Below are 16,769 nucleotides of genomic sequence, written 5' to 3'. Positions count from 1 at the left end.
CAACCAAAAAAAAATAAAATAAAATAAAAATAATCTTCATCAAAAAAAAAAACAAAAAGAATTCTTCTTCCATTTTTGTTTATATTGTTTTTTTTTTTCCCCTTTTTTATTGTCTTAATTGTAGTTGTTTAATGCTTTATATCAAAAATCAATCCATCGATCATTAAATAATAATAATAAAAATATAATAATATATAAATTTACTAATTAGTCAGTTTATTTCTTTTAAAAATCTTAAAATTTGTACAGTATTAAAATTATAAATAATATAAAATAAAATGCCTTTAAGAGAGTTCAAGATTGTTGTTTTAGGTTCCGGAGGTGTCGGTAAATCTGCCCTCACTGTACAATTTGTCCAAGGTATTTTCGTAGAGAAGGTATGTCTTTTTAAATATAATATAATATAATATTGGTGTGATTCCACCTTTGGTTTATTTTATTAATTTAATTAAATGTTGTATTTCTTTTTCTATTTAAACCAATATATTAGTACGATCCAACTATTGAAGATTCATATAGAAAGCAAGTCGAAGTCGATGGTAACCAATGTATGCTCGAAATTCTGGATACTGCTGGTACTGAACAATTCACTGCTATGAGAGATCTTTATATGAAGAACGGTCAAGGTTTCGTGCTCGTCTACAGTATCATTTCAAATTCAACATTCAACGAACTTCCAGATTTGCGTGAACAAATTTTGCGTGTAAAGGATTGTGACGACGTCCCAATGGTTTTGGTTGGTAACAAGTGCGATCTCAACGACCAACGTGTCATCTCTAATGAGCAAGGTGAGGAGTTGTCAAGAAAGTTTGGTGGATGTGTATTTTTGGAGGCATCAGCCAAGAACAAGATCAACGTCGAACAAATTTTCTATGATTTAATCCGTCAAATCAATCGTAAAAACCCAGTCGGTCCATCATCTAAACCAAAATCCAAATGTGTCTTATTGTAAACATCAACTACTTAATCATCGTCACCAACAACAAACAAACAACATCAAAACAACCACACCAATCATAATCATAACACCACCTTTAAATTTTAAACCATCCGCTCAAATCTCCGTTGTTCAAACAAACTTAAGAAGAAAAGCAAAAAAAAAAATTCAAAAAAAAAACTAAAAAAAAAAAAAAAAACTAAACGATATGTACCTTTAATTCTTAAAAGAAATAAATGATAAATTTCTTATTTTTTTTTAAAATTCAATCAATTAATTGTTTTATAATTTGGTTACTTTTTTTATTGCAAAAATATCTTTGATTGGGTTGTTGTTGTCCAATCAATTATCTGAAAATGAGATGCAATTTTTTGATCAGTAAAAAAGATCTTATTTATTAGTTTAAACAACACAATAATTATTGTGTTGCGATTGCTTGCGGATCTAATCAAAGAGTGATAGATTTATTTATTTTGTTGGTAGTTACATTGGAGCAGTACTGTATTATTGTGGTCTCATTACAATTGTGACCATCGATTATTATTGTGAATCTTGGTTGATCGAGCCAAATGATTTAAATATTATAATAATAAGTAGATATGAATTCCTCTACTTTGTGAAATTTTAATTGTTGATTTGATTTGATTTGTTGTATACTATTATTTCCTCTTGTGTGTATATGTAGAGTGGCTATCTATCGCGGTCATCTATTATTTCTTTAATCCTTCGAGTGGACTACTAAACAATGAATTGTTACTACTATTATTATTTTGATTATCTTTAGTTGGTGCACCAACCTCCGAAGGTGTGGTTACGATAGAAGCACCTGCTGGAAGTACAGCATCTGAATATTGAGCCAAAAACTTTTGTTTCTCATCTTCCTTTTCTTGTTGACCGAAATACCACGCAGATGCAAAAACTGCTGCAAATGCTACATAGTTAAATCTCTGAAAGTTTTTCATGTATCTCAACATTCTACTTCTTGTAAACTTTATCATTTTCTACTTTAGTTGTTTTCTATGTATATTATATAGATACGATAGTATAATAATAATTAATCTAATTGACTTTTGTTTTATGACAATGACAAAGTATAGATTACGTTTTTTTTTTGTTTTTTTTAATGCAAAAAATTTTAATCATTTTCATTTTTTTTTTCTGATTGATTTTTTCCTTCTTTGATCAATTTCAAAACAACCGATTGATTTACTTACCTTTCGTTATAATATTTTATTATATATTAATATATTAAAGTTTGTCACAAAGCAATAAAAGATGGTAGTTAAACCACAAGATCGTGATGATAATCCATTCAAGCTTTCACCAAGATTCAAAAACAAGACAATCGTAACAAAGAGAGAACCAAGACATTGTTTTGATTTCGTCGAGGTCTATGCTTATTGTCTAAATGTTAATGATTTCGAAATTAGCAAATGTGCAAATCAACTTAAGGAATTAGAGAAATGTAATAAAGATATGGTAAGTATCCGAGATAGTTTCGATTATTATGATCATTTTACCATAATCATGATCACATAATTAACTAACACTCGTAAATCAACTATAAAAACAATTTACATAATAGACACAACCAAGACGTGAATCATCTTTCAACTATCATTTGCAAAGAGTTATCAAGAACAAATACAGAATCCCAATTTAAACGAAAACAACGACAACACTTAATAATAGATATTTTAAAATAAACAACAAGAAAATAATATAACATGTAAAAGATATGATTTCGATCAGTATGTTCTCTCTTTTTTTTTCAGTTTAAAAACAACCAAACAAAGAACAATATTGTTTATAAATCAACAAACAATCAAACAGTTGTATATAATTTTGGCAAACGAAGAAGATATCATTATAATATATATATATATTTTGGATAATACGATTAAATAGCTATTCATTTATTATCAATCAATCATTCATTATGGTTGTAGAGTTAAAATGACAGGATAAAGCATTCTTGAAGTTGGATTCTGAATAAATGCAAAACCGAGTGGAGTAATCGATTTCCTGTTTTTTTTTTTTTTGTTTTGAATTGTAAAGTTAAGAGTTAATTATGATTGATATCTTTGTTTGTTTAGTTGTATGTTCTTTAACTTACTCATATGCTTTAAGATGAATGTTTACAAAAGAGACGGCACTACAATATCCAATACCAGATCCAATACCTCTAACCAAAGATTGCTCACCTTTTACGACGTAACCAATTGGTTTTCTGTTGGTTTCTTTGTAGAATGTCTCTGGGTCACTTGGATGTCCAACATCCAGTTCAATCGAACCATAGTGTTTCTGTGTATATTTATTGTTGAGACGCTCCAAATCAAAATCGGTCGGTGCATAGATGACAGAGTTTGTCATTGGCTTACCACCATCATACATTCTAACTGATACTCTTACCAATCCTCTTGGGTTAGGTTGATTCTGTGTATATGTTTCATATTTATTATCTTAAATAATAAAAATAGTTAATAATTATAATAATAATAATAATGATAGATCTTGGATTAATCTAACTTACTCTTCATTACAGGTTTCTTTATTGGTAAAAGAGACATTGCTAGCTTACCACGATATACAAAAAATGGTAATGATTTATCTTCGATATTATTTGTTGTTGTTGTTGTTGTTGTTGTAGTAGTAGTTGTTGTAGAGGGTGAGGATGTTGTAGTTTCTGTTCTTTGTTTCTTGGAGTTATCGGATGTTTGATTCATATTATTTTTATTGCTATTATTATTATTATTATTATTATTGAAGTGAAGATCGTCACCTTGATATCTAAGAATCCATTGCCAATTCAATTCGAATGGGAAGTAGATACAGTTATTTAAATAGTTGGGTCTTTTACCTTTTGGAGTTCTATTGTATTTAGAAACGGTTTCTTGTGTCATTATCTTATGATATTCACTATTATTATAATGAATCAAATTATTATTATTATAAGTATTACTATTTGAGTATATCGTTGTTATTTGTTAGAGATAGATAGTTAATTACCTATATGAATGTGAGTCGGGGAAATCACCTGGGAAGCTAGGTATACCTTGTTCAAGTAAAAAGGTATCTCTATTCTCGAGAGCGATTGCCCATGCACCAGCATAGATCATCGGTATCCAAAATGAAGTTCCCCATGACTTTGGTACTATGATATCCCAACCTGAACCATAACCTCGACTAAGACCACCATCTCTTTGAATTAAAAGTATAGAAGGTGAACTAAATTGTGTTTTTGACAATGGCTAGAAATCGAAGCGATGTTTATAATATTATATTAGTTTAGTAAATAAAGAAGTTAATAAACAAAAACAAAAATATTTATATTATTATTATTTCGTTTAGTGAAAGTACAATAATAGTTAACATACATTTTTACGTCTTTGATAGATTTGTGAAATAGGTTCAATGTTGGCTGACATTGATTGTCTTGATTCTTTATCTTGTAGTGGTGATATCGCTACTTTGAATTGATTCCAATTCAATATTATATTGTTTAGCTGATCTTGTTGTTGCTGTTGTTGTTGTTGTTGATTGAGTATTGAGGGTTTAGAGACTGATCCAACTGCATGTGCAATCGATGGTGGAACTTTACATATTAAACGTGGATCCATTACATTAAGTGAGAGAACAGTACCGGGTGGTAGTGTAGCTGCGGATCGCAACTGACTCAAAGCATACCATACTTTTGCATTGTCAGAGGTGTAATCCATCAGACCTGTGCTGCTATCGAATGGTTGCAGAACCGCTTGCAGTACAGCATTGCTTTTTGGACCGGTCAACTCGAATCTCTGTAGTTCACCACAGAGAGAGTTCAACTGCAGATTGTATCGTTTCGATTGTTCTTCGAGTACACTCTGTACTGTATCTATCGTTGATGCATGTACCCATATCCATATTTGTGATTGTTTTTTGTTGTTATCATTATTATTATTATAATCTTGTTGTTGTTTCCAAAGGAATTGAATAGGTGAGATCAAATGAAATGGATATCTATTGGGGTAGTATAGCATTGAGTTGCCTTCACGTGAGCCTGTGACATAGAGATTGGCACCGATCGACAGTGAGTCGGGTGGAGTCATTTGTTTCAACATATCGATAATCGATTGTCTTTCACCTATCAGTTCGAAACATCCATTATAAGATGCATCATAAATCGTAGAGAAATGGGAGGATGCTCTAAAAGTTGGTCTAAATGATTTAACATTCAATTTCAATGCCTAAAAAATAATAAAGGATTACGATTAGTTACAATTGTACTAATACTTTCATTATATATCCTATTTTTATAAACCTACGATTCTATGTTTCCATAGATTTATCATATGAGTTCTCTTTGCATGCCAAATATGTGTTTCCAACCATTTGTAGGTTCTCTGTCTACGCTCGTAGTCTCTTAACAAGTAAGATGGTCTTCGCTTTGCTTTTCTAAGTACTTTACCTTTCTTTGTATTGATAACTTGACCTGTTTTATTTGAATTTGCACACTTTTCCATCTATAACAACAATCAACAAATGTAAGCTATTAAAAGTTTGTTAACCAGAAGTAACCTAAAGTTTATTACCTCTTTTCTCGCTCTAAATCTAATGTGTAGTGGTACTCTATATATTCTTGTGCTCATCGTTCTTCTTCTTAGATATCTCGGTAACGATTGAAATGCTCTACTGTTATTCTTTTTTACGATGATGGCACTCATCAATTGTTGTACTTCATTCTTTCTTTCATTTACATATCTAGCTAGTGGAACTCTACCACCTTGTGTCGAACCACTACTGCTACTACTACCACCACTAGTTGTTATATTTCTATTCCTATTATTATTATTATTATAATTATTATTGTTGTTTGGTCGATTCATTATTAATTGATTAACTTTCGATCAAAAATAGATTCGTTCGAACTAGCTTATTAATATTAATTCACACTTAAACGAAGAAATTCAACCCCCACATAAAAGCTTTTGCAAAATAAAATTTGCTTTTTTTTCACAAACAGATAATCATTGTTTTGGTCATTTTAAATTATATATTAGTTTACTAAGATAAGAAGAGAGAAAGAGAAGAGAAGATGAAGAGTTATTATTTCGAATCAAATGAACCAGTTTCCGTACAACAATTGAATAACATCAATGTGTTATACTACCCAATGCCAATGCCAGACTACCAAGAGAAACTCGATCAAATCTGTCAAGAAAGAGGTTACAAGAATAGAGATGAAGTAAAGCTTAATGAAAACACCGAGAATCTAGATGCTAAATTAAAGATTTTCTTTGAAGAGTATGTAGATTCATTCTTTTAAGATGCATATTTATAAACATTTGATATATTAACAAAGTTATTATTCATTAAAAACAATACAAAATAAAAACAAAAAGACATTTACATGATGATGAGGAAATTAGATTCATCTTGGAGGGAAGTGGTTTCTTTGATGTACGTGATGCCAACGATCAATGGATTAGAATTCGTGTTGAAAAAGGTGATTTAATTATTGTTGTATGTATTGGATCTAATAATTATCATATCATATAATATAATGTTACTAAATTACTTTGATGCTTTATCGTTATCATTATCATTAGCCTGCCAACATGTATCATAGATTCACATTGACAGAAACTAAGCAAATTCATGCTTGCAGATTATTTACTGATGCTCCAAAATGGGTACCAATCAACAGACATCAGCAATAATAATAATAATAATAACAAGATAACTATCTGAATGGCTCAATGCATTAGATAGATAGATAGATATTCATTATTGTTTATTATATATTTATAAAGAATGTTATTTATTAAAATACATTGTATATATGGAATTAAAGAGATCTGGATTTAATAGTTTGGTTGTCTTTGATTTTGTATGTACAGGTTGTAGTTTGCTTGTGATCTGGTTGCCAATCTCTTGGTTCACTTTAGAGAGGGTATGTATCGATTTGAATTTGTTGATGAGCAAGTTAACTCTCTCGGTGTTTGGCGTTGCCACCTTGAAGCAGTAGTGATCGAATACAGTGAAGAGCGTCTGCTGATGAAATTCAAAGAATGTCTTATCTATGGCTATCAGTGATTTCAACAGATCATCATTACATGCCAAATTGAATTGTGCTCTAACTTTGTTATCTTTTTTTAAAAGATCGATTAACATTTTTGAATTAACTGATTGTTGTGGTTGTTGTTGTTGTTGTTTATTATTCTTTTGTTGTTGTTGTTGATTTGATGATGATGATGACGATGATGTTGTTATTACAATATATAATATCCATAGATAAAGATTATAGTTTGATTCTTTCTTGAGCAGTTCCGATAGTAATTCAATTTGTTTTACCGAGTTGTTATAAGGTTCTTTGTTAAGTTTGGACAGTATCAATCTAGCACATGCTTTTCTTTCACAATGATAACTATCACCAAGTATATCTATTGTATAATAACTACTACTATCATATTCCTCAGTAGTAATGGCCATTTTTTTATAGCTATCTAACAGTATCTTTTTATAATTATTTAAATTTGTCATACTCATCAATTTCTAGAAAAGAAATATAAAAATAGATTAGATAAAGTATTAAATGGAAATCTATCTAAATCAATCATGATTATACAAACATTTATAGAATTATCATTTATATATTTTTTATTTTTAATCATATAAGTAAGGAATAAAGAGAGACGATATTCATCAATCATATTGTTATCTAACCATATTCTAAAGAGTACATTGTCAATAGAGAATAGGTCGCTCACCTCCAATTGAACGGGCGATAACATTCCTCTCTTCTTTGACTCTGTCTCTATCATATCGTTTAGAGTAGAGCAATAGTATTGGTTATAAGTTAGTGCTTCTTCACCACCTGACTTATCAACAAACTACAGTAGTAGGTAGAGATTCTTATTTTAGTATACTAGCGCCGTTGCTATGACGAACGAATTGCATCAAAACCTAATGCTATAGCAACGTCGTTTTGACAAAACTCAAAGTGTTACATACATTTTCAATATAACCTGACCATTTCATTAGATTCTCTACATAGTTCTCTGAAAGCATATAGGATTTGCTTTTACAATCAAGCAAAACATCAATAAATTCATGCAACACTTTCGGGTCGACTAGGTTGATCTGAGTGGAGTCTGAACACAAATCCTCCCCAACACGATGTCGAGGTTGTTGATTATCATCTAAATCAAACGATAGATTATCTAAATCGTTCATTGTTTTGGATATTAATTGTTTACAAAAAAAAAATAAAAAATTATTAATATTATTTTTCAAGTGTTGCACATTTTTATGTTTTTTTTTTTTTTTTTTTGAATTCATTTTTTGTCGACTCGATTCCGTGCAAGTGCATCCTTTTTTGGGTTTTTGATAATTAATTGTGGGTAAAAAGAGTAACCACAAGCACCACACCACAAAATTGATAAAATTAATGAATCAGATGTGGTCTGAAATCTTAAAAACAAACTAAACGAAATGGTTGATCAAATTTCTCAAAGTAAATCAAAATCAAGTAATAAAGATCTATTATTTTAATTGATTGAATTATTCAAGATTGATCTGACTATTGGGCACATTATTTGAAAAAAATATATATCCGTTCGATTGTACAAAATTCGAGTATTTTTGATTCGTTTTAGGACTTGAATTTATAATATCTAATTTTTGCTACATTTTAGTTTTGGGGCAAATTAATTTTAAAATCTATAAATACCAGAAGAAAAGGACAATTTCAAATCACAAAAATCAAATACTTAACAATCAATCAAATATTAAAACAAACAAATTATTATTTTATTAACATATTATCTCTATTTTATCAATTCAATAACAAAAAAACAATGGATCCAGTTTCAAAAAAATTAAATATTCCACAAATCAGTGGACATATTGAAGATTCAGTAACTCCATCAACCAACAGTAAGAAATTCAGATTCGTTGAAGTTCCAGATTATCTTGGAAATGGTCAAATCCATATCAAAACCAGAGGATATGCCAAACCAGAAAATCATAGCATCCTACTCTATTGTTTACCAGATAATCATGATACTGTTATGACTTTGAACTTCACAACTGCCATTCAATGTACAAGTGCTCGTCATTACACTTATACTCCAACTCAAACTGAATGTGCTGCATATTATGCAATCTATGTTTCAAATCAAACCAGTTATCCATCAACATTACCTGCTGGTGATATCTTAACCATTCCAGGTTATATCACTTTTACTGCTGGTAAGTTTTAAAAATATATTAAATTTAAAATATAAAATCAATACTAATTTCTATTATTTAATATTTAGCTGGACCATACACACCAGATTCAGTGATTGATTCAATCAATACCGGAGTTAATGCTTGGGTTACAGCTCAACAACAAAATAGTCTCACAAGATTGACAGCAGGTGAAGATCCACAACTTCCATCACTCAGTCAAACAATCTCTGAATTGCATGATTATGGTGTTCCACAAGGTTTCTTCACAACCGATGTCACCAATAACATTCAAATTCTATTGAATCAATACAGTGATTCATTCAATCAATTGAAAGAAGCAATCAAATCAAAAGGACCAAATGCAATCGTATCAGCCAAACATGATGTTGCACTTGGATGGGGATGTTGGTGGTGTCAAGTTGGATTTGGAATCATCATCACTCTCTTGACTTGTGCAATAACCGTTGCATTGATTGCATTGATTCCAACAGGTGCTGGTGCTGCTGCTATCGGTGGTATTGCTGCATATTTAGTGACTTGGTTCGATATCACTGCTGCTGTTGCTTCAACCGTTGCCGCTGGTCTTATTAAAACCATTGGTACTGTTGCTTCAGTATCTATAGCTACCATCTTACTCAATTTACCAACACTCATCTGTGAAGCCATCGGAACTTGTAGCAGCAGTTAAATCTTCAAATTTAACTAATCTTTATTGTATTTAAATTTAATTCATCAATCTTTAAATAAAAAAATTTTACAAGAATTATTTAGCAATGATTCAATTCAACCAACTTCTTCTTAAATAATATAGTAGTTTTCGAAAACAAAGGGTGTTTAAAACAATAATAATGTTTATGTTTTTACATGTAGATGTCAGAGGAAGGTAATAAATGTAATAGATTTTATTTTTTTATTTTCATTATTTACATAATTAATTAATTTTCTATTTAAATGGTTTTTGATTTTTATTTAACATAATAGTTTTGGATCTTGTTCTATTAATTTAGTAATACATTTTAATTACTATAACAAGATCTTCCATTTCTGTTAGCATGGTGAAATATTTGTCTACGGACTTTTTGTTGTCTAAACCTAGGATATTTTAGCGAGTTAGTATGTTGTTTATTAATGACTCTCAAGAACTATAGCTCGGTAATATTGTAACAGGGTGAAAAGTGAATGAAAACACACTTTTGGAAGCTCAAATACATAAATCTTCTTTGTTAAGTTTCTTGAAAAAACCAATGGAACTCCAATTTTAAACAAAATAAGATCGATATTGATATAAATTTAAAAAACAAGTTTCTTGTATATAGTTGAGTTAGAAAAAGATAAAAAAAATGATTTTTATAAAATGAACATAGTTAACCTAAAAAAATAGTTTATTTATTCTCTTGGTCGTTTTGTTCTAAATTGTCTTGCTTTTTGAAGGAGCTGTCTTCTTGATATTTGTTCCCCATCTGGAAAGTGTATAGTATATTTGTTGTTCAGAAGAGTTAATCCAATTTCTTTGTATATCGATGATCGTGTGTGATCTAATTTGAGTGCTTCAAACAATAGCTGCTGTTTTGTCATTGATTGTCCATTGTGTAACGTGATTGAAGTACCACTTGAGAGTATTATTGCAAGATCAAAATAAGATTTGGCATAAGTTGGATCATATTCTATTGCGAGCAACAATAGTTGTTTTCTATTCATTGATCGTCCATTATTCAAAATGATTGATTCGTTATGTGAGAGTGTATCTGCAAGGTTATGATATGAACGTGAAAGTTTTGGATCACATTCTATTGTTTTCAAGTATAATTGTTGTTCTGTCATTGATTGTCCATTGTTGAGTGTGATTGATCCACCACTTGAAAGAGTCGCCGCAAGGTTAAAATATGAATTTGCATGACTTGGATCATACTCAATTGCTTTAAGGTATAATTGTTGTTTTGTCATGGTTTGTCCAGTGTGTAACTTAATTGATTTTCTTTTTGTAAGAGTTAATGCAAGTCTATAGTATAGTCTGGAATTAGTTGGCTTATACTCTATTGCTTTCAATAGTAATTGTTGTTTTGTCATTGATTGTCCATTGTTGAGTGTTATTGATTCACCATTTGAAAGAGTCACCGCAAGGTTATTATATGTATCTGAATGTGTTGGAATATGCTCAATTGCTTTCAAGAATAATTGTTGTTGAGTCATTGATAGTCCATTATTGAGTGTGACTGATTGGTTTTTTGAAAGTGTTGATGCAAGTCTATAATATAATTTGGAATTGGTTGGATCATACTCTATTGCTTTCAATAATAATTGTTGTTTTGTGATTGGTTGTCCATTGTGCAATTTGATTGAATCACTCCTTGTAAGTGTCGATGCAAGATTATCATATGAATCTGAATATGTTTGATCATACTCTATTGCTTTCAAATATAATTGTTGTTTTGTCATTGATTGTCCATTGTGTAATGTAATATGTTCGACAGTTGTAAGTGTCGATGCAAGATTATCATATGAATCTGGACAAGTTGGATCATACTCTATTGCTTTCAAATATAATTGTTGTTTTGTCATTGGTTGTCCATTATTGAGTGTGATTGCTTGACCATTTGTAAGGGTAAATGCAAGGTTATGATATGAATCTGGATAAGTTGGATCACACTCTATTGCCTTCAAGTATAATTTTTGTTCTGTCATTGATTCACCTGATTGAAGTACGATAGACGCTCGATTCTCATCTGAAATAACTATTGCCAGTTTGTAATAAGCATTGGCAAAATTTGGATCCAGAGAGATGACTTTCAATAGGAGTTTTTCTTTGGTCATTGATTCACCTGATAGATGTGTGATTACTACTTGATCATTATGATCTAGTGTCATTGCAAGTTGGAAGAGTGCTTCTATATCATTTGGATTGATATTGATTGCACTAAGATATCTCTCTTTTTCATTTTCCATATTTATTATAATAAAGTATAAAGAAGATTAAATAGTTTTTAAAAAAAAAAGAATATCAATTTATTTCATTCTTTGGGAAGGATCCAAAAGTAACTGATTATCAAAAAAAAAAAAATCACAAAACAAAACTTTCTTGTAACCACGAATAAAATAACAAAAACCACATACCATTTTTACTTGTATGATATACAAAACTAATTTAATGAATGGAGTCATCTATTTATCTCACAAACTAAATTTTTACTTATGAAAGTCCAGAGCATAATTTTACCTATCAGATAGTATGTTATTAATGCACATGATTGATGTGCTCATTTGTTTTACTATACATAAAAATCAATATAAAGAGCATCATGGTCAATGTGATCATATAAACAAAATCAAATGAGATATTAATAGTTATCTATCTAATAATAATAATAATAATAATAATAATAATAATAATACTAATAATACTGATTTGATATTAATGATATATTTATAAAAGAATAAAACTGATTCAATCATTGACATCGAAAGAATCAAAATTGATTACATAAATTTAAAATATATATTTTTTGTTGACTCCATTTTGTGCAAGTTCACTTTTTTTTTTTTTTAGAATTGTTTGTGGGTAAAAGGTAACCACAAGCACAACACACCGCACCACAAAATCGAGTCGATTAATTAATGAATCAGATTTGGTCTGAAACCAAAAAAAATAAAATTAAAAATAATAAAAATCAATTTGTTTAATTTTCAATCAAATAACAAAGATCTATTATTTGAATAGTTTGAATTATTCAAGATTGATCTAACTATTGGTCTTTTATTTGAAAAAATAAACTATCTGTTCTAAAATCGATAATCAATATTATGATTTTCCATAGTTTTTTGGACTTGAATTAATAATTTCAACATATCTTTGTTTTGGGGCAAATTAATTTTAAAATCTATAAATACCAGAAGAAAAGGACAATTTCAAATCATAAAAATCAAATTTAACAATCAATCAAATATTAAAACAAACAGATTATTATTAACATATTATCTCTATTTTATCAATTAAATTAACAACAAAAAAACAATGGATCCAGTTTCAAAAAAATTAAATATTCCGCAAATCAGTGGACATATTGAAGATTCAGTAACTCCATCAACCAACAGTAAGAAATTCAGATTCGTTGAAGTTCCAGATTATCTTGGAAATGGTCAAATCCATATCAAAACCAGAGGATATGCCAAGCCAGAAAATCATAGTATCTTACTCTATTGTTTACCAGACAATCATGATACTGTTATGACTTTGAACTTCACAACTGCCATTCAATGTACAAGTGCTCGTCATTACACTTATACTCCAACTCAAACTGAATGTGCTGCATATTATGCAATCTATGTTTCAAATCAAACCAGTTATCCATCAACATTACCTGCTGGTGATATCTTAACCATTCCAGGTTATATCACTTTTACTGCTGGTAAGTTTTAAAAATATATTAAATTTAAAATATAAAATCAATACTAATTTCCATTATTTAATATTTAGCTGGACCATACACACCAGATTCAGTGATTGATTCAATCAATACCGGAGTTAATGCTTGGGTTACAGCTCAACAACAAAATAGTCTCGCAAGATTAACAGCAGGTGAAGATCCACAACTTCCATCACTCAGTCAAACAATCTCTGAATTGCATGATTATGGTGTTCCACAAGGTTTCTTCACAACCGATGTCACCAATAACATTCAAATTCTATTGAATCAATACAGTGATTCATTCAATCAATTGAAAGAAGCAATCAAATCAAAAGGACCAAATGCAATCGTATCAGCCAAACATGATGTTGCACTTGGATGGGGATGTTGGTGGTGTCAAGTTGGATTTGGAATCATCATCACTCTCTTGACTTGTGCAATAACCGTTGCATTGATTGCATTGATTCCAACAGGTGCTGGTGCTGCTGCTATCGGTGGTATTGCTGCATATTTAGTGACTTGGTTCGATATCACTGCTGCTGTTGCTTCAACCGTTGCCGCTGGTCTTATTAAAACCATTGGTACTGTTGCTTCAGTTTCGATTGCAACCATCTTACTCAATTTACCAACACTCATCTGTGAAGCCATTGGAACTTGCAGCAGCAGTTAAATCTTCAAATTTAACTAATCTTTATTGTACATAAATTTAATTCATCAATCTTTAAATAAAAAAATTTTACAAGAATTATTTAGCAATGATTCAATTCAACTATCTTAAATAAATAGTTTTCGAAACAAGGGGTGAAAAGTGTATGTATAAAAACACACTTTTTAAACCTCATAAAGTGTTTTTGATCAAGTTTCATAAATTTATTTGTCTATAAAAAAGAAAAAGATAAAAAAAATGATATTTATATAAAATGAACATAGTTAGCCAAAAAAAATTATTTTGTTTATTCTCTTGGTCGTTTTGTTTTAAATTGTCTTGCTTTCTGAAGGAGCTGTCTTCTTGACATATGTTCGCCATCTGGAAGTGTAATAGTATATTTGTTGTTCAAAAGAGTTAATCCAATTTCTTTGTAAATCAATGATCTTGTCTCATCTAATCTGAGTGCTTCAAACAATAGCTGCTGTTTTGTCATTGATTGTCCATTGTGTAGTGTGATTGAAGTACCACTTGAGAGTATTATTGCAAGATCAAAATAAGATTTGGCATAAGTTGGATCATATTCTATTGCGAGCAACAATAGTTGTTTTCTATTCATTGATCGTCCATTATTCAAAATGATTGATTCGTTATGTGAGAGTGTATCTGCAAGGTTATGATATGGATGTGAAAGTTTTGGATCACACTCTATTGTTTTCAAGTATAATTGTTGTTCTGTCATTGATTGTCCATTATTGAGTGTGATTGATCCACCACTTGAAAGAGTCGCCGCAAGATTATTATATGAATTTGCATGACTTGGATCATACTCAATTGCTTTCAGGTATAATTGCTTTTGTGTCATTGATTGTCCAGTGTGTAACTTAATTGATTTTCTTTTTGTAAGAGTTAATGCAAGTCTATAGTATAGTCTGGAATTAGTTGGCTTATACTCTATTGCTTTCAATAGTAATTGTTGTTTTGTCATTGATTGTCCATTGTTGAGTGTTATTGATTCATCATTTGAAAGAGTCGCAGCAAGGTTATTATATGTATCTGAATGTGTTGGAATATGCTCAATTGCTTTTCAAGTAGAGTTGTTGTTGAGTCATTGATAGTCCATTATTGAGTGTGATTGATTGGTTTTTTGAAAGTGTTGATGCAAGTCTATAATATAATTTGGAATTGGTTGGCTTATACTTCCATTGACTTCAAGAGTAATTGTTGTTTTGTCATTAATTGTCCATTGGGTAATGTAATTGGTTCGCCATTTCTAAGAGTAATAGAAAGGTTATAATATGAATATGAATATGTTGGATCATACTCTATTGCTTTCAATAATAATTGTTGTTTTGTGATTGGTTGTCCATTGTGCAATTTGATTGAATCACTCCTTGTAAGTGTCGATGCAAGGTTAAAATAGGAATCTGAATATGTTTGATCATACTCTATTGCTTTCAAATATAATTGTTGTTTTGTCATTGATTGTCCATTGTGTAATGTAATATGTTCGACAGTTGTAAGTGTCGATGCAAGATTATCATATGAATCTGGACAAGTTGGATCATACTCTATTGCTTTCAATAATAATCGTTTTTGTGTCATTGGTTGTCCATTATTGAGTGTGATAGCTTGACCACTTGTAAGAGTTAATGCAAGGTTATGATATGAATCTGGATAAGTTGGATCACACTCTATTGCCTTCAAGTATAATTGTTGTTCTGTCATTGATTCACCTGATGGAAGTACGATAGACGCTCGATTCTCATCTGAAATAACTATTGCCAGCTTGTGATAAGCATTGGCAAAATTTGGATCCAGAGAGATGACTTTCAATAAGAATTGTTCTTTGGTCATTGATTCACCTGATAGAAGTGTGATTGCTTGTTGATCAATAGGATCAAGTGTCATTGCAAGTTGGACGAGTGCATCTTTATCATTTGGATTGATATTGATTGCATTAAGATATGTCTGTTTTTCATTTTCCATATTTATTGCATTATAGTATAAAGAAGATTAAATTGTTGGTTAAAAAAAAAAAAAATATCAATTTATTTCATTCTTTGGGAAAAAAAAATTAGAGGACCCTCTAATTCCACTAAAAAAAAAAAAAAAAAAAAAAAAAAAGTAATAATGGTCGTTCGTTTCTAGACCTTTTTTACTTTTATGAGAATCATCTGTTTATCTCAACTCAAACTTAACTTTTACTTATTGTGGTTTTTGCCTATCAGATAGTATCTTATCAATGCACAAAATTAACTCTACATAATAATCAATATAAAGAAAATCATGGTATGTGATCATATAAACAAAATCAGATCAGATATTAATAGTTATCTATCTAATAATAATAATAATAATAATAATAATAATAATAATAATAATAATAATAATAATAATAATACTGATATTAATGATATATAAATATTTTAGTCAATAATAACTATTGTAGATCATTGCAAAAGAAAACACGATTTTTTTAAAACTTCAAATTCTTTTTTTGTTTTTTTTTTTGTTGACTCGATTTTGTGCAAGTTCACCTTTTTTTTTTTTTAAAAATTGTTTGGGG

General features: G+C 29.8%; 11 protein-coding genes across 11 annotated transcripts; 6 read left to right on the top strand and 5 right to left on the bottom strand.

The window, feature by feature from the left end:
* Positions 1-278: 278 nt before the first annotated feature.
* Positions 279-1,565, top strand: rapA (Ras-related Rap1 family protein; the record flags this gene model as incomplete). Its single annotated transcript, XM_020578730.1, has 3 exons — positions 279-377; positions 491-948; positions 1,421-1,565. 3 exons carry the CDS (start codon positions 279-281, stop codon positions 1,563-1,565), a joined length of 702 nt encoding a protein of 233 aa, XP_020431599.1.
* An 82-nt stretch (positions 1,566-1,647) lies between these two features.
* PPL_07895 (uncharacterized protein) lies at positions 1,648-1,935 on the bottom strand (the record flags this gene model as incomplete). The annotated part of the gene is made up of 1 exon (XM_020578729.1): positions 1,648-1,935. One exon carries the CDS (start codon positions 1,933-1,935, stop codon positions 1,648-1,650), a length of 288 nt encoding a protein of 95 aa, XP_020431598.1.
* Positions 1,936-2,212: 277 nt separating this feature from the next.
* On the top strand, positions 2,213-2,600 carry PPL_07894 (putative mitochondrial protein; the record flags this gene model as incomplete). The annotated part of the gene is made up of 2 exons (XM_020578728.1): positions 2,213-2,416; positions 2,523-2,600. The coding sequence occupies 2 exons, from the start codon at positions 2,213-2,215 to the stop codon at positions 2,598-2,600; spliced, it is 282 nt and encodes a 93-aa protein (XP_020431597.1).
* A 274-nt stretch (positions 2,601-2,874) lies between these two features.
* pop1 (ribonucleases P/MRP protein subunit POP1) lies at positions 2,875-5,802 on the bottom strand (the record flags this gene model as incomplete). Its single annotated transcript, XM_020578727.1, has 7 exons — positions 2,875-2,962; positions 3,054-3,399; positions 3,471-3,856; positions 3,947-4,188; positions 4,315-5,163; positions 5,242-5,439; positions 5,509-5,802. 7 exons carry the CDS (start codon positions 5,800-5,802, stop codon positions 2,875-2,877), a joined length of 2,403 nt encoding a protein of 800 aa, XP_020431596.1.
* A 209-nt stretch (positions 5,803-6,011) lies between these two features.
* adi1 (1,2-dihydroxy-3-keto-5-methylthiopentene dioxygenase) lies at positions 6,012-6,636 on the top strand (the record flags this gene model as incomplete). Its single annotated transcript, XM_020578726.1, has 3 exons — positions 6,012-6,220; positions 6,319-6,439; positions 6,526-6,636. The coding sequence occupies 3 exons, from the start codon at positions 6,012-6,014 to the stop codon at positions 6,634-6,636; spliced, it is 441 nt and encodes a 146-aa protein (XP_020431595.1).
* A 97-nt stretch (positions 6,637-6,733) lies between these two features.
* PPL_07891 (uncharacterized protein) lies at positions 6,734-8,152 on the bottom strand (the record flags this gene model as incomplete). Its single annotated transcript, XM_020578725.1, has 3 exons — positions 6,734-7,471; positions 7,549-7,797; positions 7,931-8,152. 3 exons carry the CDS (start codon positions 8,150-8,152, stop codon positions 6,734-6,736), a joined length of 1,209 nt encoding a protein of 402 aa, XP_020431594.1.
* Positions 8,153-8,775: 623 nt separating this feature from the next.
* Positions 8,776-9,839, top strand: PPL_07890 (uncharacterized protein; the record flags this gene model as incomplete). Its single annotated transcript, XM_020578724.1, has 2 exons — positions 8,776-9,169; positions 9,238-9,839. The coding sequence occupies 2 exons, from the start codon at positions 8,776-8,778 to the stop codon at positions 9,837-9,839; spliced, it is 996 nt and encodes a 331-aa protein (XP_020431593.1).
* Positions 9,840-10,537: 698 nt separating this feature from the next.
* On the bottom strand, positions 10,538-12,094 carry PPL_07889 (uncharacterized protein; the record flags this gene model as incomplete). Its single annotated transcript, XM_020578723.1, has 1 exon — positions 10,538-12,094. One exon carries the CDS (start codon positions 12,092-12,094, stop codon positions 10,538-10,540), a length of 1,557 nt encoding a protein of 518 aa, XP_020431592.1.
* A 1,066-nt stretch (positions 12,095-13,160) lies between these two features.
* On the top strand, positions 13,161-14,224 carry PPL_07888 (uncharacterized protein; the record flags this gene model as incomplete). Its single annotated transcript, XM_020578722.1, has 2 exons — positions 13,161-13,554; positions 13,623-14,224. The coding sequence occupies 2 exons, from the start codon at positions 13,161-13,163 to the stop codon at positions 14,222-14,224; spliced, it is 996 nt and encodes a 331-aa protein (XP_020431591.1).
* Positions 14,225-14,507: 283 nt separating this feature from the next.
* Positions 14,508-16,189, bottom strand: PPL_07887 (uncharacterized protein; the record flags this gene model as incomplete). The annotated part of the gene is made up of 3 exons (XM_020578721.1): positions 14,508-15,256; positions 15,285-15,367; positions 15,411-16,189. 3 exons carry the CDS (start codon positions 16,187-16,189, stop codon positions 14,508-14,510), a joined length of 1,611 nt encoding a protein of 536 aa, XP_020431590.1.
* A 300-nt stretch (positions 16,190-16,489) lies between these two features.
* PPL_07886 (uncharacterized protein) lies at positions 16,490-16,624 on the top strand (the record flags this gene model as incomplete). The annotated part of the gene is made up of 1 exon (XM_020578720.1): positions 16,490-16,624. One exon carries the CDS (start codon positions 16,490-16,492, stop codon positions 16,622-16,624), a length of 135 nt encoding a protein of 44 aa, XP_020431589.1.
* Positions 16,625-16,769: the final 145 nt, after the last annotated feature.

This window comes from Heterostelium album (assembly GCF_000004825.1).
Source record: "Heterostelium album PN500 unplaced genomic scaffold PPL_scaffold8, whole genome shotgun sequence".
Classification (NCBI taxonomy): Eukaryota; Evosea; class Eumycetozoa; order Acytosteliales; family Acytosteliaceae; genus Heterostelium; species Heterostelium album.
Note: the sequence above shows the minus strand (reverse complement) of the source record. Positions and strands in the feature narration are given on the sequence as shown.